Raw genomic sequence first — 22653 nt, 5'->3', positions numbered from 1 at the left:
CCAATACAGATCTGGCAAATGAAGTCAACAGAATACTAATTTGTAAACTCTACTTGTGGATTCATATATTCTAAATGATTTATGTACAGTATTTAATGTGCTCTAGTTCTTCTACCATCTTTCATGCAGCATTATGACACTTGCCGCAATTGTGTACTATTTAGAAGAAATGGATTCTTGCGATTATCCAACAAAGGAATTCATGCTGAAATTGGAAGTCCAGCTGATCACCACCAGAGGAAAAGCTAGCATAAGTCTGTAATTTCAAGTTTTATTTTTATATTGGTGAAACATAGAACCTCTTCCGAAAGAGGCAGCATCTGCAGAGCTGTTACAAATACGCTTCATACTCTAATACACCTCACAGGTTTGGAAAAGGTATGGATAAAGCACAGTTTCACATTGTATGAACACTTTACACTGTATCTGGTCATACAAATTCAGTCATATTAAAAGGTAATTTATATATCATCTGACTTCACATACAATGGATAATATTTCAGCATCTTCATACAAACTTACTTTTGTTTTTAAATAGTTGGCATCATTTTTGGAAATAATTTCTCTTACTGCAAAACAGTATATTTTCACTTTAACTTATTATTTAAGTGATAAGTTACAAAAAAAGTACCAATTGTTTTGGAAAGTAGAAACAAACATTAAATATGTAATATAGACACATCTGTTTACAATTACACATTTACTAAAGGCAGTAACATTCCTATTACACTTTTACCTAATATAGTCTATTTTATATAATCTATTCCCCCCTATCTAGTTTTCAACCATAGCCATCTTTTCATATTTCAGTCTTGAAAGCAACATTGCAATCAAATATTAAATTTTTATTCTCTTTGATGCATACAAGTCCCTTTCATTTTAATGAGCTTTGCTAGCATAGTACAACGAATTTTTGCCCTTAACTTTCCTTAATCAGTACATGAATTTTAGTTGGGAAACCTCTATCAACATGGAAGGAATTGTCAAGCTAAAACCTCACCATAATACTTTGAAAAAATCAGTGGTTAGTGTCTAAAATCGTTTTGGACAACAAAAAACAGATGCTACAAAAGTGCTTTGTTTCAGAAGTGAATGCATAGACTTGTAGCCTTATCTTACACAACACATTAGTGTTTTATCACTGGGGTAGTTTAAACAAAAACTGCACTACTTTTTGTCTTACTAACATATACAAATACACTAATTTTCTTCACTTATGCATGTCACACTCCCTTTCCTCAGATATCCCAGGTTGTGTGTAACAGGTAGTCTTAAATTCCCAGTGTAGTCACTAAAGTTGTCCTCACACAAAAGTACTGGGAACATCAATCATATCCTACAAGAGCCCCTCTTCTAGAGCATAATGTATGTCCATGAGCAGTCAAGGAGTCAGAAGTTATTGAGTTCATTAGAGTAAGCTATTCCAAGAGTTATATTTGTTAGTACCATTCAAAGGACAAGTCACAGATCTTCAAAGCCCTCTCACCAGTCTTGACAGAAAAGCAAGACACTCACACTTGCCAAATTTTATAGAAGTCAAGGTGTGCAAGCAAACTTCCAATATCCATGACCCTAGTATAATGTGACAATTTAAAAAACAAAAAACAAAACAAAAAGAAAACCACACACACACACGAGGAAAGCTCAGCACTAAAAGGGTATTTTCAAACAACTTCGCATTTCAGATCCAAGCTTCAGTCCATTACAACACAATTTGGGCACATAGAACCAGTTTTTAAAACATCTATCCTAGCATAACATAGAAGCTCCCATTGTTGAGTCTTTTATTCTATCAACAGTGTATGTCACACTAGCCTTGCCTGACCAATGTGGTACATATTCAAAGTTTGCACATTCTTTCACAACATTCCTAAATCAGATATCGACTCAAAAGAGCTTTTTCACACTTGTACATTTAACAGAATTGTTTCAAGAATTCTCAAAATTTCTGAAATAATTTGATGCCTTAACAAGGTAGAAGCCACAGTATTAGCATTTATACCTTTTTCTGGTCTAATGCTCACTGCAATTTAGGAGTCATGGTGCACCATGTATATCATGAATCCCCCGCCTCCCCCCCGTCAGATTCTGAATGACTTCATCCTATAGTAGTCCTTCATGGGTTCTTCCGTAGAAATTTCTGCAGAATTGAAGTCTATGGTCACCTATTAGGCATGGAATAGTCAAACTGGAGTAGTTAAATTTAGTTTGATCCTGAAGAATACGCACTAGACTTTTGTGATGATTTACACTTAAGTTTTTCAAATAACTTTGATGGGTTATTAATGGGAACTTTGGGCCAAAGCTAGAAAATGCTAAACAGACCACTTACTGGCTACATTATGCTTTAAATAATTGTAGAAGAGTACTGCTGATTCCAAATTTAAATTAACTCAAATTTTTGAAGAACTGTGTTCTGAGCTATTTCCACAATGTTACATTTCACTTAGATTTTTGCTGATTTCTTTTTCTGCAAGGGCTTTATATTCGGCAAACAATACATCTATCTGCAGTCTTTTCAATTGATTATTGTTGGCTCCTTTCTCCTTTGCAATATGTACATTACAAACAGCATCTCAATCTGCATGCAAATGTATCACCAAAGATCTCTTGAGAATATTGTTTCTTTAGGTGAAAGAGAGCCCCATTATTTTCCCATAGGTATCTGAAGAAACTTGCAAGATGGCTTCATATCAGTTGTCCTAGTTATTTTCCACACCCTTTTACACTCCTGGATAATGCTTATAAAAATAAGGCATTTAAAACAAATCCCTCTACAGGGTAAAAATGTTTTCAGAATAAATGGAAAGGTCCACACCCCACAGCTTAAACTTGTATAAATATCTGGAGTTTGTCTTCTTTATTCAGATACTCAATGTGCAAAAAACTACACCATGATGAATAACCTTTAAAACTGCCAAAGTGAAAAGAAATTACAAACATGTTATAGAGAACCAGAAGAGCCAGTCAAAATATTCTAGAATCCAATGATTTGAAACTCTAGTTGTTTCAATACTTCTCCCCAATCTGATTTAGTTTCTTTTAACCTATGTGCTTTAGAGAAGACAATATTATTCAGATATTTCAGTCAGAGGAAGGCAGTGACTCAGGAAGTTCTTACCATGTACGGAATGGAATCCAGAAATGCTTCAACAAGTGGTGGGTTATCATGCTTTTTTGTAATAGTACCCAAAAGCTGTCAAGTCAATATTAGCATTCCGATATCATGAGTGCAATGAAGCGCTGGTAATTCTGGTACCTTTGGATATGCTCAACATCCACAAACAGCAATATTTCTGATATTTAACATTAAACATGTTTACAACTAGCATAGTCCACCAGAATATTCATCATCTTCCTCCTCAGCATGGGAGCCAACTGCGGCCGGTCCTCCTGCTTTGTCCAGTGTAGTAACTGGTGATTTCTTCTTAGTTCCTCCTCCTGGGACCGCCAAACTAAGAGCTAGCTTGGCATACTGACAACAACAAACAACAACATTTTGACAGGTTTAGTGTCAACATTGTCATAGGGCCAAATCCTACTTGCCTTTCTCTAGAAAGAATCACAATGAAGTAAATGGGACTACATGCCTAAGTAAGGTGAGCAGGATTTGCCTCAGTCTATTGACTGCACTCAAAATGGCAACAATCCATTATTTTGTAACATTCTGTTCCAATAGCATAAAAAGAGAGAGACCTAATGCATGCACTATTCTCTCTGTTAAAGTGATTCTGCTCCTTTATAGAATAATCATTGCCATGTTGCACAGTACAATTGACTAGAAGTTTAAGATAAGCAAGTCTCATCAATGCAGTTTTTTAAATGTGCAGCACTGCATATTTTATCTAACCACCACCACATAAGTGGTCTTTTACAGAAGCTTTTTCAATCAAGATGGCATCATCTTTTCAGATTTTAAAGTTATATTAGGTGAAAAAATAAATAGTTAGAAAACCTACACTAGGATGATCAGAAGTTTCTATTACTGCCTGTCTTTCTACAATTTGCAAATATGCAGGTGGTTTTTTTTTTAAAAATAGCAAGTATTTTCTTGAAAGGAAAAAAAGACATCTTTCTTTAAAATAGCAAATGGCCATGGTAACTCACTGTAAAATTACAGGACTACTCTTGAGAACTGAGCAGTGCTTGCAACTCCTCTTGATATCAATAAAAGCTGAAGGTGCTTAGCATGGATTTCTAGCTAAAATGGACTTGTACAAACAGTACTGTATTTCTGAGCTGAAGCATTGACTGCAGAGTTTTCAGCGCATGTTGGGGACAGAAGGGAACTGAACTCAGATGCTATTCAACAATATTCCAGCCAATTTTTCAGACAGACTTACGAATGCCATAAGTTGCTCATTCTTCTGACCCTTCCAGATAAGAGGGAAGATCAGAGGAATGTGAAAATTTACAAGTGGTGAGCAGTAAAGTGGAAAATATGAGAAGCTGGAGAGTGGGGAGAGCAAATCCAGGACAAAACATACAATAACTCCACAACAGTTCTCTCTTTCTTACCAGGTAGAAAGTTTATGAAAATCCACATGAAATGCTAACTTACATCATTGTCCATGTACTTGAAGAGTGGCGAGTTACAGACATTAGAAACTTGATCCTGGTCCTGGTTGTCATAGCCTTCTAGAAGCTGTTCTAGTGCTGCACAGTCTTCGCTTCCATTGAATCCCGGTATACTAAAGGAAACAAAAAGTTCATTCAAAACATTTAAACTTGTCCACTCATAGCACGCAACAATTTGTCTATGTTTACATGTTACTGAGTAAGAGTAGAGGGACAGGCAGCTGTAAGGCTTGTGTTTATAAAAGTTTATGGTATTGCTTAAATAAATCTCAAAACCCAGGCTGAACAAAAATGCCTAATGGCGTGAAAATGTATTTTTTACTATATGATCATCTAACCATGCAAATTATAAACAGATCATCAATTTTTTAAAAAATGTTTAGTTCTCTGCTTGGGACTAGTTGTCTGCATGGTCCCAGATGACAGAAGTGCCTTAAATCTCATGAGTTTCTGTTAACTAGTCATAATATTTTCCTTTTACAGTGCATGTATGGAATCATAAGTGTTTGAGACTAGGCAAGGTAAAGTCTTAGGTTAAAAATGATCCATTTTTAATTATCTTTAGAATTTTAAAAAAAAAAATGTACGATATCTGGTCTTAAGCTACAAAGTGGCAAGAAAATGATAACACAAAATAAAAGCAGTAAATTCAATTGGCAACAATTAAAAAGTCCCCTATCAGTACTGAACATAGTACAAGAGCTAATCCATCTCTGTTCAGTATATGAAAGAGACAGATACTAAAATGAGGCAGCACTTAAAACGATTAAATATTTTTTAGTGAAAGAACGCCAAGAGCAACAACCCTGTATTGTTTATTCAGCTTTTATTAAAGCTAAGCAAACAGATAATCTGGGAAGAAGGAACAGAAAAGTGGAGAGTAGTGAACTGAACAAAATTTTTCTAGCTGTTTAATTTTTAAGCAAAAAGTAAAATCAATATAAATATTTTCATTGTTTATTTTAAGGTATGTATGTCTTGCTATTAAACTAATAGTATATTAATAACTACAACTGACCATTTGAAAACAACAAATGTTTTTCAAATGGTAGTCTTCCAAAAGACACTGTTGTACTATAAACCAAACCTACAGAGTACAGGATTCAAACCTGTGGAAATACAGACTTGCCACATGGCTCTTTAATAAAGATGAATTCATATCAATCTTCAACATAACCAAATTTTAAGTTTGAAAACAATGGGGCAAATATATGCCTTACCTGTAACTTTCCCTGACACATCTTTCTGCAGCAACATAGTCATGTCTATGAAGATGAACTAAGACTTGAGCAATAGTTTTCTAAAATAAATGAAATGACTGATCACTCTTTAGTAACCAAATATAAGATATTTAACTTCTATTATGAATTCAATACCAAAAGTCCTGTTGCTTGCTCAGGATAGGTGTAAAAAGAACACTACAACCAATGGCACAATTGCTCTACACCGTTCCCTGCTCCACATTCACAAATGAAAAAAGTGATGGGCTCTGAAAATACTGATCTATACCAGCTATGGATCTGTCCCATCTTTTTTAAAAGTAGTGTAGAGGAAGAGATCAAAGTGGACCAATTCGGTTGTAACCTTAGATTATCTGAACCTAGGTTTACAAATTTAGAACTGAAAGACAAAATTATTCTAACAAGAATTTTGAAACCGCAAACCAATTTTTTGCTTATGTTAGGATTTTCTGACTAGATATGCTTATCATTTGTCCAAAAAGTTATTGCATTCAAAATATCTAGCCCCACTTCCCGCCATCAGCATACATTTAGAAAATAAATTAACATATCTCCCATTCCACATAGCCCAAAGAATTATTTAATTTAACTGTATTTGCAGGTTCACCTACAAAGATATTTTATCTTTTAGCATTTTCAAGAAGATCAGAAAGCTATAAAAGCCATTCTGATGATCCACAACAACTATTTGCAGCATTTTCAAGACTATTATGCTGATACAAGACAGTTAAGGAGGTGGGTGAAAGGAGGGGCTAGCCATCCAGGAGGTGCTCATCCAATAAGAAGTTTATCCTGGACTGCAAGACATACAGTGCCATTCAGTTAGAGGTGCTGCAGACAAAGGCCTATCAATTTCCCTTTGCGCATTTCTATTTTATAAACAGGAAAGAAACATTCACTCAGGTCTTTTACCTTATAACATGTTGGATAATTTTCAACTTCTTTATAAATACTTTTTTCCTTCTGAATAGACAACGCAGCCTCATCTAATCTAGAAACAAGAACAAACATAGAAGGAAGTGTGAGAAACCAGTGTAAAGAAACCAGTGATTAGAGCCTTATGATGTGCATATTTTAATGTTTGTAGGTGGTAAAGGCGGCACAGGAGCTGTAAAGACATTTCAGTAGTCCACATGAAGCCTATTAAAAGAGTTCATATTTGTGTCTAATCAATTTTTTTCCCTCCAGACTGAACAAAAAAACCCAAGACACCGTTTTTGTTTAAATCCACTGGCATTAAGAATCAAAGTAATCTAAACTATCGAGTCTTAAAGTTTTCATTTGGTCTTCAATCTTGATGGAATCAGTGTAACATTGCAAAGGTTAAAAAAATACACATCTTTCAGAAATCCTGTTATTTTTGAGTTACCAGACAAAAATACTAGAGTGAAATCCAGAAATCAGTGCTTCAGTTTGAAAGCAATCCATGCCACATGCCAGGAAAGTTTAATTTTATGCTAATCAGAGCACCAACACATGTACGTCCTATACTTTTCTAGCATTTCTGTCCCTGTCATTGCCAGGTCCCAGACCTATGTGAAAACAAAAGCTGTAATCTTTGAAGTCAACCCAACTCACGGAAGAAAGTCACAATCCAGTGCACATTACTTTTTTAAATAAAAACACTCATGGTGATGAATTGTGAGTACCCAAAACTGCATAAGAGACGCAGACAGGGCTCATTCCTGTACAGAGCTGAGCTCTGGTCTAAACTGGTGTTTAAATGCTTGCTGGATCCCACTAGGATGTTCAGCACCCTACAGGTGTAAATCCAAATAATGCAAAACAGAAAGGAAATGGAATATTTACTTGCAAATATCTTGGTGATCAGTTATGTTGAGCAAGGATCATTTCAGGCAGTGGAAGTCCACAGAGAGCTAATATTTCCAACCAAGCAGTCGTACATACACATAGTGTTGAAATACAGCAACTATTTTACAAGTCACAACACTATAGCGTTTGTACAGGAAGTAAACACTGTATCCAACTGAAACTGCAGAGTCAGTTTAGGTAGGAAGTACATCAAAGCTAATGACCCAAGAGTTCACACTGGATATTTAAGGAGGACAAACATGGTCAGGACCTTCATGATACATCTCATCCAAAAGGTGACACCTTTAGCAGCACAGTATCAGCATCAAGCTGGAGCACTGGTTTGGCACTGGAAGGGACAAATGTCAGCTACTGAAACATCAATTTATGTGAGAAGATTTGGCACTATCTTGATTTTTTTTTTTTTTTTAAAAAGACTCTCCCCTGCATACAGATTTTAAACCACACATACATACACGCTCATCATAATCTACATACAAAATGAGTGAAACTCAAACTTTAGCACGACTGTCGAAGTTTTCCATCCTTTTTATGCCTGAGAAATAAATATACTTTCAATGTGAACACAAATGTTTTTAATAAAGTACAAAAGTGGGTCTTTTCAGACCAAAAAGAGAAGTTGATTTCAGGTTGCAAAAAAGGACAATAACCCTGCCTAGTACCCTGGAGAGGCATTTTTAAAGTTTTGCATACATTTAAAATTTATCAGAGTACTTGCTAGTGTTTTGTAACATGGATGTAAAAACCATGCCATTTAAGAGAACTTAGGAACTCCACCTTCATGGTCTACTATTTTACATTTTTAAGCATAAAAGAATTGCTTGGTTTTGGAAAAGGCATGTAATCAAGAAGCACAGGATTTAAAATTTCATTAGCCTCTCTAATAGAGGTTCAGATTACGTTTGTCAGCTATAAATCACCAACTTCATACTCGAATTAATCAAGCTATTTTGGATGAAAGTTTCTAGTTACTATAACTACTAAGGACTTCACATGGCAGCTAACTGATTCAATACATCTCACAATTCTTGGCAATCATAATTCCATTTCCCTACCAAAGATTTTCTTTCACTGAAACTCACAAAATAGTCATTCAAAGAATATGGATATTTTAGACTACTACTCTTCTGAAGCAGAATCACCAATGACATCCACAGAAGTACAGTAGGACCTCCCTGATCTGCACACACAAATTATGTTTAAGTCTGCTACTGTGACTGATGATGAAAACACAACAAACTGATTTTCTGTTTAATGATATGCAAGTTACTTGATGTTCCAAACCCCAAGTGACATCAGACACAATGTGGCCTCTATAAATCAGTATGACAATCAAGCTAGTCTCAAAAACATTAATGTACACATCTCAGCTGACAGTCCTTCCACCCATGTAATATAAGGGTTTTCCTTTTATATTATCATTGTTGCTCACAATTACAGCACACACTCAAGGCTTGACAAAATTTAATTAGGAACACAGACTCAAAGACAGACTTATAGTGAGCTATTGGTTGTAGTTATGTATGTTTATGCTAAATCATGGTACAATTTGGTACTACTAACCAACAGAATTAGAAAAACAGGTCAACCTGAGGATTCAAAGTCAAATGCTTCACCCTTGATTCAGAATCAGATACCCGCATATGGGTTGCTTTGGTTGGGTAAGTCACTTAATTCCCCTACTTTAGATTTCTCCATGTGTTAATTGTGTAGAATATTAAGTGCTTACTACCCAGTGTTGTGGGGAATAATTCACACTGATGAAGAACTTTAGAGATGAGCCACACCAGGTTCTCAATCATTCGTAATTGGTCTTCACTGAATTATTAGAGAAATACTAAACATTTTATAGCGCCAAAAAACAAAACAAGAAAAAAACAGATGAGTTTTTCAGCACTCAGGTATAGCCAGCAGAAACTTAAACTGGATCTTAGTCTGACAGGCACCAACATAATATTCTGTTTCCAGATAGTGACTTTTGAAGAGGCAATATGTAGATTCCGTGAAACTCAGCAGTAAAGATTTCAATTATATTTAGAGGAAAACATAGATTTTCAGAACATAAAAAGTTATACCTGCGTCCTCTGACTAAAAGTCTTGAGGCCTTCCCTAGCAATTCTACAGCCTGCCGTAAACGTTCTTCATTCTAAAGGTGCAGAACAAAAACAAAATGTTTTACACATTTGTGGCTTTAATTCTATGCAACTTCTCTCCTTTTTGTAAATGAAACACAAACATAAGGTTTGAGCTCAGGTCAGTGTGGGGTTCTCCCATGGCCTTACTACTTTTAATCAGCATTCTGCTGTGTAACATCTTTCCAATGTCACAGAACTGCTGCAGAGCTCCCTCCCGCTGGACTGCCCAAGAAGTGGGAGGAAGCTGTATAGGAGATTAAATTCAGATCGTATACAGTGGGGGATGGAGTAATGCTGGACTCTGCACCTTTACATTAAATATCCCAGTAGGAGCTGAGTGACTTCCTGTGCAACATTATTCACTCACTGCTGTGATAAAGAACAAGACAGAGCTCAAAATTAAACCTCACATTACAGCTGTGTGCAGAGCTATTTTAGGCTGACTGACCTTGAACACGTCTTCCTTGTACTCAATCTTTATTTCCTTACCAACCTTTATTTCCTTTGTTGTTCAAATTAAAATGGTAGTACTTACTTCGAACACTGATGCTGTCTGCTGATAGAGTTGTACAGCCTTTTCTGGGTTCATACTTTCTATTAGCCTGAAATAAATACAAGCCAGAATTACTATTATTCAGCTCAGATAGTAAAGCTTTCTCCTAGTACAGTATTCACACAACAGTCTATAAAAAGGCAGCACCAATGTTTTGGGATTTGTCCTAGCTACCAATACTGCAGGCTTACTTTCCAGCCCGTTCCAGTGCAATAGCTGCTGTGTCAGGTGTTCCATTCTCCAGGTACATCGTACTGGCCTTCTCAATCAGCTGAACTGCTTCAGGAAGTTTTTGCATCTCCTGTAAGAAAAAGTTGGGAGAACAACAGTGTCAGGAACTATGCTAATATACAACAGACCAAATGGAAGTATTCTGTATTGCATAGCATTACATTTGTAGAGTTCAGCTCCCCACAATGTAAACTACAACATCCACAGTGCAAACAAGCATCTCATCCTACTTTTCCCGCCACCTGCCTATGATAAATCAGAAAAGTTGGCTGATTTTGTTCTTTGCATTAGCCACATGATGGAATACACTGAATGAGCACTCACGCAGTGGAGCTACAAAACCAAAGCAGCCAGTCTTGTTTCCCTTTGTCACGTTTCAATTTTGGAATAAATAAATCAGTTCCCTGGTAGCCAAACTTTACAATTTGTTTGGAGGGCACATCATCGGAAGTGGACATATATACAGACTTTTTGTAGTACTTGATTTGAACCCTGAAATAATGATTCTCTGAAAGTCTGTTTAACTGATCAACGTCTGGATTACAAGTTCGCTTTGAGTTCTCTAAAAACTGGCTTATGGTGGTTAATTAGCTTATTTTACTATACATTGATTTTCTACCCCCTAAATGATGTTTTCAACTGTTGGTTAAACGCATTCAATAAACTGCAAAGCTATCAAGTCATTATTGCATGCAAAATCACTAACAGGATTGTGGCAAATGTGATTAGAAAACTAATTTCTGTTGACTACAAGATTTATGTTGAGCTAAAACAGAAGGGCTAAGGTATGGGAGTTGTCACCAAGAACTATAATACGTCAGCTTACTGAAGGATCACGAGTTATATAATGGTGGTCTGTTAACAATGTCTTTGTATGTTAAAATCATACAATCACAGTGCATGTGTACCAATCACAGTGCATGTGATGAAACTATAGGATATTCCACTCATCAGCACCAAGACTGGTTTGATGAAAAACAACAAGGAAATCCTAGCATTAATTCACCAGAAAAGAACTGCGTTCTGTCACTGGCAAAATGATTCTTCTAACCAACGAAAACATGAGGCTTATCACCTGCTCAAGGCCGAAGTCCAAAGGAGACTGTGTGACATCAAAAATAAGTGGTGGCAAGAGAAGGCCTCTGAGATCCAGGGTTTCATAGGTCAAGATGACACAAGAAGCTTCTTTCAAGCAACAAAAGCTACATATGGGTCAAGCTCTAAAGGTCCAACCCCCTTACGTTCCAAGATTGTCCTTGAGGGTGGAGCCAATGCAGCCATTAAACAATGCTGGAAGGAGCACTTGAATAGCCTACTAAACCACGAATCCAGAGTCTCTGAAGACACCATCAAGTCTATTCCACAACACTCAGCAATGGCACACCTTGCTGATCCCCCGACTTCTGAGGAAGTCCAGCGTGCCATCACCCAGCCAAAAAAGATCACAAGGCAACAGGCCCAGACGGCATCCCAACGGAGGCTTTTAAAACAATGCTCCAGCACAAACTTTGCCAACTCCTCAACAAAATCTGGACCTCCGAAGAAATTCCACCGGACTTGAAGAATGCCAACATTGTTACAATATTCAAGAAACGGGATAAATCTTTGCAGAAGAACTACAGAGGTATTGCCCTCCTCTCCATCGCAGGGAAGATCCTTGCCCTGATGCTATTAAAACACCTTTGCTCCCTTGCCAAAGAACTCCTTCCCAAATCACAGTGTGGCTTCAGGCCATCCAGAGGCACAACTGACATGATCTTCGTGGCATGACATATTCAGGAAAAGTAAAGAGACCACCACCAGGAACTGTTCATGGCATTCATCGATCTAACCAAGGCCTCTGACTCTATCAATCGTGATGCCCTATGGAAGGTGCTGTGTAGGTTTGGCTGTCCACAGAAATTCATTTCCATCATCACGATGGAATGACTGCCACCATTCTGTGCAACGGCTCAGAGACTGAACCATTCAGCATTCGCACTGGTGTCAAGCAGGGCTGTGTCACTGCTCCAAACACACTTAACCATTTTCCTTGCCGTGATCCTGATTCTCATCTGTGACCGCCTTCCTGATCGAATCGGGATTGAGTATCATATGGATGGTTAACTCCTCATGATCTTAGATTTTGTTTGGAGACGTCCGAGATTGAGAATTGGCATCACTGACCTTCACTATGCAGATGACTGTGTCTTTCTTGCACACACAGGCCGACCTGCAAAGTACCCTAAATCTTTTTGCAGATGCCTATCACAGCCTAGGTCGGTCTCTCTTTCTCTCAAGATCGGGAAAACCAAGGTACTTTACCAGCCCTTACCTGCACAAACTACTCTTTGTACTCCACAAATCACCATCAGTGGAGAACCCCTAGAAAATGTGGACCATTTTCCATACCTTGGCAGCCACCTCTCCCAAACAACCAGCATTGACACAGAAACTGAATACAGGATCCGCTGTGCCAGCACATCCTTTGGAAGACTACTCAAATGAGTCTTCAATTATAGAGATCCGCAAACAGGCACCAAGATCTTGGTTTACAAGGCAGTTTTCATCCTCACCCTTCTCTATGGGTGTGAGACCTGGGTAACCTATAGACAACATCTCAAGTGGCTGGAGTGGTTCCAGCAGCACTGCCTCAGGAGGATTCTCATGATCAGCTGGGAAAATGGACGCACTAACATCAGCATTCTCTCTGCAGCCAACATGAGCAGTATAGAAGGGCAGGTCATAAAACACCAAATCTGCTGGGCTGGCCACTGTATAAGTATGCCTGACTCTTGCCTCCTGAAGCAAGTACTGTACTCTTCTCTCAGTTAAGGCAGGGAAGAAGGGCTCGCGGAGGACAGCGAAAGAGCTTCAAAGACATCCTGAAAGTACACCTTAAAAAGGGAGGCAAACTGGGAGGATTTGGCACGGAACAGAACACATGGCGACACAATGAACCCCCTTGGCAGATATCCTCGCATCGAGGATAGCCAAAGAAGTTAATGCCGCCTTAGTGTGTTTACTGCAAAGTAATTCTACCTTATGGCAATTCCCAAATGGCATGAAGTAAAATATTATGTACCATATAGGCTGTCCCATACCAAAGCTAGCAAAAGCAAATGAGTTTGGCCTACGTAAAGAGATTTTTATTGATGTATGTTCTTTATTGCATCTGCCTTGAAATGAGCATTTGATAGATGGAGCGTGAAGTTGTCTTGTTACACCATAGCTTCCAGGCACTTCTGGGTCCGGGGCTGAAATGTTATTTTGCTGCTTCTTACGGAAATAATATATTAATCCAAACACATGCCTATGCCTCCTACAGGAAAAACTCTCAAACATTTACAAGAACTCTTTGATTTCTTATATTTTTGGCTTGTTGTATACAGCGTAGAAAGTCTGTGGAGCTGGAGCAGAACTATAAAATAGGTAACAACTCCTCCCTCCCCCTCAACTTAGCAGAACTATCTCTGCAGAAGTCAGATGCCACAACGAGAGAACATGTGACTGGTTGCTCTTTGCAACACCATCAACCTGCCAACTCCCAGGAATTCAGAAGTGAACAAAGACCTTGTCATCATTAGCCATTTTTCTATTGGGAAAATTTCATAGAAGAACAACTCTACAGGCACGCAGAGCCAATATAGAAGTACAGGATCTACACAGGAATAGCCCTCTGATTCTGTGGAGCATTGGAAGGAGACAGTAGTGTCCCTTGATTATTCTACACAGGTGAACTCCCCTTCCCCTCTCATAAGAGCAGAAGGAAGAAATCTCAAGTTCAAATCTAATTTCCTGTCCCTTTCAGGATGTATCTCCAGTAAGTGACAACAGGACACACTATTATTTACCTGAACCCAAAAAAATAAGCTGCGACTATGAAGTACATTATTAAGAAGAGAGAAATGTAATTACATACATACTAAACTCAACCTCCCATCTCCCGATTTTGATTTATCAAGTTTCAACCAGGAAAGAATGTTGCATCATTGAAAATTATTGGAGGGAAACAATAAAAGGTCAACACTGGAAGTCTAGCACCACTTTAATGCTAATGCTGCAAGTTGAAAACTGCATATATTTTAAAATACAACTGTCCATGGGAGACTTCTTATTGTTTTGAAACAAACACATAAATAAAGTGACCAGTAAATACCTTTAACATCATGCCAGCTTGTTCATAAGCTCTACAAAGAAAAAAGTTAGGTTTACTCAGTGTTATTTCAGTGAGATGAAGTGACATGTCTTGCTATGTAGCAAGAGCTACTATACATCAGCTAATGGTGAATCATAACGACACATACATTTCGAACACCGTACGTGGCTTTTATTTACAACGACAGTTTCTAACTTGTGCGCTAGTGACAGATATTGCAACCTCCTGCTGCATCTTTGGGGACCACTTTATTACATTCATGAATAAAGTGCGTATGATTGTATTCAACTCCATGGAGGAGCAGCTGTCGTAACACTTCACGAACTAAAAACAGTGGACAATGATTAAGGCCAGTTGCTAATACTGTAAGTAACTCTAAAGACATACCACCCTCAGTGCTAGTTTGCATATACTGATTGAAACTGGGTTTTCCAGACACTGAGAAACAAATAAATAGCTGTGTTTATATCAGGACCTTCTTTTAATCTAGCAAATAGACACACTTTTATCCAATGGGACTCCAATCCTGCTGAAGGGTTGGAAGAATGATGGCCTACCAGAGTCTGGAGCGAACCACAAAGAGGGGATAAACAGTATCCCCGAGACTGTGACAGTGTTGTCTTCTATGGATCAAGTGCTTTTGACTATATGTTTCCCAGCCCAGACCAAAGATACCTTCCTGCTTCTATAGCATGTACTGTGTGTGGCAAATTTTGCACCAGTGCGTCAAACTAATCAGACAATCTTTTCACTATTTGCCATGAGCTGGAGGAATGGGAGGGTAGGAAAGGTCTGATTGTGTTTCCACTACACAGACTAGACCACAGTGGCATGAAAAACAAACAAACAAACAAAAAAATCTACTAATAGAATTAAGAACAGCTAATATTATAGAGCACCATTCTGGTGATTAGAGACATTGAAGAAATTTCAAGTATGTGAAGAGAAAAATTATTTATTACCTTAATCATACATGCAGCAAGCAAAAACTCAAATGAAATAAGCAGATCCTGAGTAATATCCTATTGATGAACAATCCAAGAGATACTGGAACTAATCCTGATAGGTGCTAAAAAGTCTTAATTTCCATTTACTTCAATGGGATTTGCAGAGTCTCAAAAGCTTTCCAGGATGAAGCCACTAAGAAGTCTGATCATGAACCAGTGAGAATAATGGAAACTTTGCCATTTAATGAAAGCAGACTTAGCCCCAGTGTATGTATTTTTTAAATAGTCCCATCTTTAGATACACATAGCATACTGGGAAATGCATCAAATTAACTGAGGAATTTAAACTTACTTGGCAGCATGGAAGAGACTGGATGTAACAGAGCCAAAGTTAAGGATACAAGCCATAAAACCTGACAGGTAATTATATATCAAAAATAATTTACTGAAGGATTAAGCAAACTGAACTTTTATCTAAATACTAGTACCAAAGATAACATTCATACGGAGGCAAAACTAATCTGATACGTGTGCATGCTAGTTTTTTTGTTTTTGTTTTAAATAAACATTAGGGCAAAATAAAATTCAACATATCCAACTATGAAAGAGCTGACGAAACTAGATTACATACATTTATTTAAAAAGAGCTTTGGTTACTACATTGTGTTAGATAGCGTAATGTTAGCTAATCTTTTAGCAGTATGTTTAATGCGTAGCATCCATTTGTAGGCACCACATGGCAAAAACCATGCAAACAATTAACTAAAAAAAAAACTAGCACACATTCCCTAATGGAAATGTCTTCAATTTAAAAGCCATGTTACAAACAAGGAGATCCCATTTAAGTCACCTACTTGCAGCAAAATAAATAAATATTTTTTTAAAAACCCACCATCAAACAAAAAAACCCCTCAAAAAGTAAAAATCTCAAGGAAATCTAAGGAACAGAAAGCAAACGCTAGAATCTGTTAATAATATGTGCTGAGTGGTACCTGGGCACCTCAATCATAGACCAGGGTCCCACTGTGCTAGAGACTGGCCGAACAAAATAAGACGACCATTCCTGCTCCGTAGGGCTTCTTATTTTTCATTCACCAGATAGAATTCAAGCCCTCAAGGAAACATTCTTTAAAATGAATTTTGGAAGTTAGCTAAGAAATCTTTTAATATTTAGTCTGTGTTTGTCTCTTACATCTTTCCACACCACCCCCTCCCCTCAGTCCAGTTCTGATTGCTAAACAGGTATTTGATTCCTTGAATACCGAACTAACCATCAGTGAAAAGATACGCTCTATTATTTGCATGTGCTTCAGCTTCCCTCAAATAGGCGTCCTTTGCCTGCTCAAACTGTTTGGCATTCTTAAAAGCAACACCTACAAAGAAGAATTAAAGAAAAAAAAGTGTTTATGTTTTGCCATTTTCCTTCTTTCATCTATTGTTCAAGACACACAAAGCCAGATTTTTAAAAGATATTTAGACACCTAAAAATACAGATGGGCATGTAGTGGGATTTTCAAACGGGAGTCAGCTGCCTAGATACTTCTGAAAAATCCAACTACGCGCCTATCTGCACCTTTATGCCCCATATCTTTAAAAATATGCCCCATAATGAAAGTATTTACATTCTTCCTCAATTTATTATACTTTATATCAAGGCTCATAAGAATCATTCTTAAATTATTAGTACTTTCTTCCTCTATATAATGTAAGCTAATTGGATTTTCACTATAGTCAGCCTCTCTTCTCAGCTGAATACCTGTACTTCAGTATCCTTTCCATTCACTAACTAGAAATGATGCCAAATAAGTTTATTTTAAGGTTCTAACACATTAGAAGTGATGCCTAATTGCAGTTTTCCTTCTAAATCAAGATCCCTGCCAACAACAAAGTGTACCGGCAATAAATACCAGCCTTCATAATTAGTTCTGGGCACATTACAATATAAAGAAACTTAACTAACCAGCAACCGTATACTTATTTAATCAGGATTTTAAAAAAATCAAAGCAGACTCAGCTCAACTCCACTACTGGAGAGCGCACGCACACACCCACACACATCTTTTTTCCCCCGCAGTTGCTATTGATGACTTACCAAAACAAAACCAAGAATTTAATATGTGGTGAGCGACTGGGAATATAAAGTGTAATAGGCTAGAAAGATATGCTGCAGATGCTATTAGTGGAAGAAACAGATTTTGGAAGGCGGACAACGTGATTAGACAAAAATGAATCAAACAGAATTGGGCTGCTACATTTTATATTAGTGAGACATTTTCCGGGATACTTGCAAATAAAGAGCAGAAATCCTCAAGACTAAGATGTCAAAAGCATTCAGTAGAATTTCTGCTCAGTATCTTACTGAAAAAGAGTCAATATTGAGAGATTTAAATTCAACAAAACAAAACTCAAGACAGAACACTGAGGGGGGGAGGATAGCTCAATGGTTTGAGCACTGGCCTGCTAAACCCAGGGTTGTGAGTTCAATCCTTGAGGGGGCCATTTAGGGATCAGGGGCAAAAATTGGGGATTGGCCCTGCTTTGAGCAGGGGGTTGGACTAGATGACCTCCTGAGGTCCCTTCCAACCCTGATATTCTATGATTCTATGAGATAGCTGTCAAAAATAAATCTGAAGCATGAGTGAGCACCAAAATGTTATTTGAAGATGGTGTTATAAGACCACTGACAAGAGTCCCCAAAGAGCTCAAGGGAAGAGAAGTGGGGGGAAAGTCAGAGAGAGAGAGAAGGCAGGAGGGACAGGGGAGAAGGAGGAATAGTGCAAAAAGAGATTTAATTTGACAAAGTTCAGTGGTATCCAAGACAGCAATCAGGCAAACCCAGGATGGCACTGCAATAGGAAGGCCAAGACAGATTTGAGTATCACCTGCATGCATACCAATGGAAAGTTACACCATATAAACACAACTGGATCCTAAGAAAACCATCTGTGTCCCAGGGCTCCAAAAGATTTTTAAGAAATGGAGCAGGGTACATCAGAGAGCCAACAGCAAAGCATTAACCTTGAGGAATCTGATAGATTTTTCCCCTCATCCTCATCAACCTCAACTAAGCAGGAAGAGAGAGAGAAATATTTGCCCTTTAAATAGCATGCACCTTCAAAGTATCCAACAGACAAACTTTACATACACACATTCTCTCTGTCAAGTCTGTCAAATAAATTAGTGTTGAACAAATTATAAAGCAGAGAAAGAATGAATAAAGTCAAGGTCACTTCTGCAGAGGTTTCCACTATTTGCCTCTATACAGCATTAGGAGTTTCCCTTCCTCACTCAAGTCCAATTCTTTTACCACTCCTTGCATGGAGCTCCCACTGAAGACAACAGGGATTCCCATGCAGAGTGGACATGCTCGCACGCGCACGCACACACACACACACGTCAAGCCCCTATTTACAAACAGGAAAAAAAAAGAAGAAAAGAAAAGAAAAGAAAAGAAAGGAATTTAACTATGCCTAACTATTTTATCCAAGTCGACTTAACTCTGTGTTCAACCATATTTTGCAAGCAAGATATTTAAAATTGTGATTTGCACTGAGATTCAGTTTACATGTTATTAGTTCTAATCATTTCAAATAAATATTCGAAACACATAAGCGCAATGTATTTCATAGTAAAATTAGAAAGATTTGGTTCTTTATTTTACTCCCTGCCCTCACAACCATCTACAGATTTACAGACAACATCTTAAAATGATGACATCCAAAATATTATCTAAGATTAAATTACTGGATTATTTAAACCTATAAAATGCATTCCCACATACAGTCATACATACCTGCCTTTCCATATTCAGTAGCTGCACTATCATAGTCTGGTTTCCACTTTAAGAATCCAGTTTTCAGGCTGAAATGCAAAAATCAAAAGCCCATCAATAATGAATAAATGGTTGAAACGAGAAACTCTTCTTCCCGCTGTCAACATATATGGTTTTGTTTCAAGTGGCGGCAATGCGGAAGGAAGAGTGGGCAGGCTAGCAAGGGGCCACTGCCTCCTACCCCCTTCGAAACTTCACTAGAAATCACCCTCACCCATCCATGTGAGATACAGAGAAATGGCAAAGAACTGCCAGAAACTATGGTAAGTAAGGACCAACAATTTGGGCCTCACTGCTCCATCCGGATCAGACCAGGAACAGATGTTTGGCCCCTTTGGATGTTCTGTAATTTCTCCCTCTCTTTTCAGGATAAGCCTCAAATTATTTCTGCTGAGAGGGGGGTTTGGAAGGAAAGTAATTTTTTTTTTAAGCAATAGTGGAACAACTTGTTTCAGGATGGAGGTTTTGGAATTAAAAGTTAACTATCATGTGTTGTACTTCTGGCAGTTTATATTGTCTGTCTATAGCAGTGATTTTCAACCCTTTTTCATTTGCAGACCCCTAAGAAGTTTCAAATGGAGGTTCGGAGCCCTTTGGAAATCTCAGACACAGTCTGCAGACCCCCCCCTCCCCCCAGAGTTCCAGAGACCACAAGTTGAAAACTATGGGTCTGCAGTGTTTGTCTCTCTTGGCTACTTGAATCATAACCTCTTTGGAGCAATGATTACATCTAATGCATTTATACTGTCCTCAACACAACAGTACCAATCTTGGGTGGTAGCCTTCTGGTGCCATCATCCTCTTTCAACAAAGAACAAAAGTAGCTATACGTAAATGCTTTGCTTTCAAAATAAGTTTGGTGTGAGCACAGCTTCACTGAAGTTGCTTGAACAAAAGCCAGTCACGAGTTTCCCACCTCATCTCTTTTCAGTTTTTATTTCTGTTGCATTTCTTCTTCATCTTAGTTCTCCCATTCACCTGCCTCCGAAGCATCACTCCGCTTCCCTTTTCTCTCCATTAGACTCCTAGTATCTGTCTCAGACTCTAGGGGAGTGGAAGAGGCTTCCCCTACTCCCAATCATTCTAGCTGAGGGGCCTGTCACTGCCCCTGTCAAACATACAGCGAAGGGTAGCCTAGAATTCCTCCTTACCTGTAAGGGGTTAAGAAGCTCAGATAACCAGGTTAGTACCTGATCAACAGGACCAATGGGGAAAGAAGATACTTTCAAATCTGGTCGGGGGAAAGGTTTTTTTTGTGTTCTTTGCGTGGGTGTTCTCTCTTGGGACTGAGAGGGGCCAGACGGAAATCCATCTTCTCCAACCCATCCTAATCCAAGTCTCCAATATTGCAACCAGTATAGGTAAGCCAGGCAAGGCGGATTAGTTTATCTTTTGTTTTGCTTGTGAATTTTCCCTGTGCTAAGAGGGAGGTTTATTCCCGTTTTCTGTAATTTTAAGGTTTTGCCCAGAGGGGAATCCTCTGTGTTTTGAATCTGAATACCCTATAAAGTATTTTCCATCCTTATTTTACAGAGGTGATTCTTTTACCTTTCCTTTAAATAAAATCCTTCTTTTAAGAACCTGACTGATTTTTTCCATTGTTCAAAGACCCAGGGGTTTGGGTCTTTGATCACTTTGTAACCAACTGGTTAGGATATTATTCTCAAGCCTCCACAGGAAAGTGGGTGTAAGGGCTGGGGGGGGGGGGGAATTGCTGGGGGAAGAGGAACTCCAAGTGGTCCTTTTCCCTGGTTCTTTGTTCAATCACTTGGTGGTGGCAGCGTTACTTTAACCCAAGGAACAAGGGAGAATGTGTGCCTAGGGAGTTTTTAATCTACGCTGGTAGAAATAAGCTTAGGGGGTCTTTCATGCGGGTCCCCACATCTGTGCCCTAGAGTTCAGAGTGGGGAAGGACCTACCCCCAGTCATTCTAGCGGAGGAGCCTGTCACTGCCCCCATATAGGATTAGGGGGGCTCTGAGAGCTCAGGGCCCCGCTATCCACGCAGGGTATTTCTGTGACCACACGCCCCACTGTTAATGGGGTTGTTCTCACAGCACCCCGTGTTACGGGCGGGGAGCTAAGGCACAGAGAAGCCAAGCGACTTGAGCAAGGTCGCACGGGGAGTTAGTGGTGGAGGAGCAGGCCCCAGGCGAGTGCCCGCGCCGCACCTTCCCTGCGGGCCACCCCGCGCGCCGCCAGGCTCCCGAGGGCAGGCCCGGGAAGCGGGGGAGGAGGAGGAGGGGAGGAGACGTGGCCTCCAGCCCTCCTCGCGTTGGAGCCCCCCACTCCCTCTGACCGCCGCCCCGCAGCTCCCGACCCGCGCACGGCACTCTGGGAGCTGTAGTTCTCTCCGCGAAGGTGCGCGGGGCTGAGCTCCCAAGGCGCGCGGCCGCGGGGGAGCGGGAAGGCTGGGGCCGACGACAGGCCGGAGCCACGGGGAACCCCGAACGCCCGAGACCCGGCTCCCCACCACCCCTCTCCCAGTAGCGAGCGGCGCAGCCACTCTCCAGCCCGGCCCGCGGCCTGCTCGGGACCCCGGGCAGGGACAGCCCGGCCTCCCGCGCCGCGCTCACTATTTCTCCGCCTTGGCGATGTGCTCCAGCGCCTCGTTGATCTTCTGCGCCGCCATCTCGCCGGGCCGGGCCGGGCCCGTCTGCACCCGACAGAAACCTCCACCTGCGCCAGGGAAGGAGAGACGGGCTACGGAAAGCCGGAGGGCTCATCAGCAGACATAAGGGGCGGGGCCTGATGCCACGCGCCTGCGCGGGGAGTAGACGGAGTCTACCATTAGGGGGAGGGGCTACTGGTTTGGGGCGGACGCCCGGCGGCCGCGCCGGATCGGAACAGGAGATTAAGCGCGTGCGCAGTCCCGGCACACCGGCGTGAGGGCGCGCGGGCCACGTGCTGCCGCAAGGGCCCTGCGGGGCTGTGTCGAGACCTCCTCGTCGCCTCGCGGGCAGAGTCAGGGGGCCCTTTGCCTGGTCGCTGCTAGCTGGGCCTGCGGCAGGGGCTTCAGGGGCAGTGCTAGTGCTGTGGCTCTCTGGTCTGCCCAACTCACCTGAGGCTTCACAGCTCTCCCCGTACCCCCCTTGTCTCTTATGGCCTCCACCGTGGCTGGCCTCATCTCCCCCTTGGTGCCTCTTCCACAGCTGTTGTCGCCCAG

At 40.0% G+C, this 22653-nt stretch overlaps 1 protein-coding gene across 2 annotated transcripts; it reads right to left on the bottom strand.

The window, feature by feature from the left end:
* Nucleotides 1-251: 251 nt before the first annotated feature.
* Nucleotides 252-22246, bottom strand: NAPG (NSF attachment protein gamma). 2 transcript variants are annotated; one of them, XM_073331608.2, is made up of 12 exons: nucleotides 22064-22246; nucleotides 19450-19517; nucleotides 16928-17029; nucleotides 16009-16069; nucleotides 14710-14740; nucleotides 10532-10641; nucleotides 10323-10389; nucleotides 9728-9798; nucleotides 6732-6810; nucleotides 5799-5878; nucleotides 4562-4691; nucleotides 252-3475 (listed from the first exon to the last, which is right to left on the bottom strand). In XM_073331608.2, the coding sequence occupies exons 1-12, from the start codon at nucleotides 22117-22119 to the stop codon at nucleotides 3326-3328; spliced, it is 1005 nt and encodes a 334-aa protein (XP_073187709.1). In that variant the 5' UTR covers nucleotides 22120-22246; the 3' UTR covers nucleotides 252-3325. The 2 variants fall into 2 exon arrangements, with proteins under 2 accessions (XP_073187709.1, XP_073187710.1); XM_073331609.2 differs by having other exon boundaries at nucleotides 16009-16026; nucleotides 16945-17029; nucleotides 22064-22245.
* Between the last annotated feature and the right edge of the window lie 407 nt (nucleotides 22247-22653).

The sequence above is a fragment of the Lepidochelys kempii genome, chromosome 2, assembly GCF_965140285.1.
Source record: "Lepidochelys kempii isolate rLepKem1 chromosome 2, rLepKem1.hap1, whole genome shotgun sequence".
In the NCBI taxonomy this organism is placed as follows: Eukaryota; Metazoa; Chordata; order Testudines; family Cheloniidae; genus Lepidochelys; species Lepidochelys kempii.
This window is presented reverse-complemented; position numbering and strand designations above follow the sequence as displayed.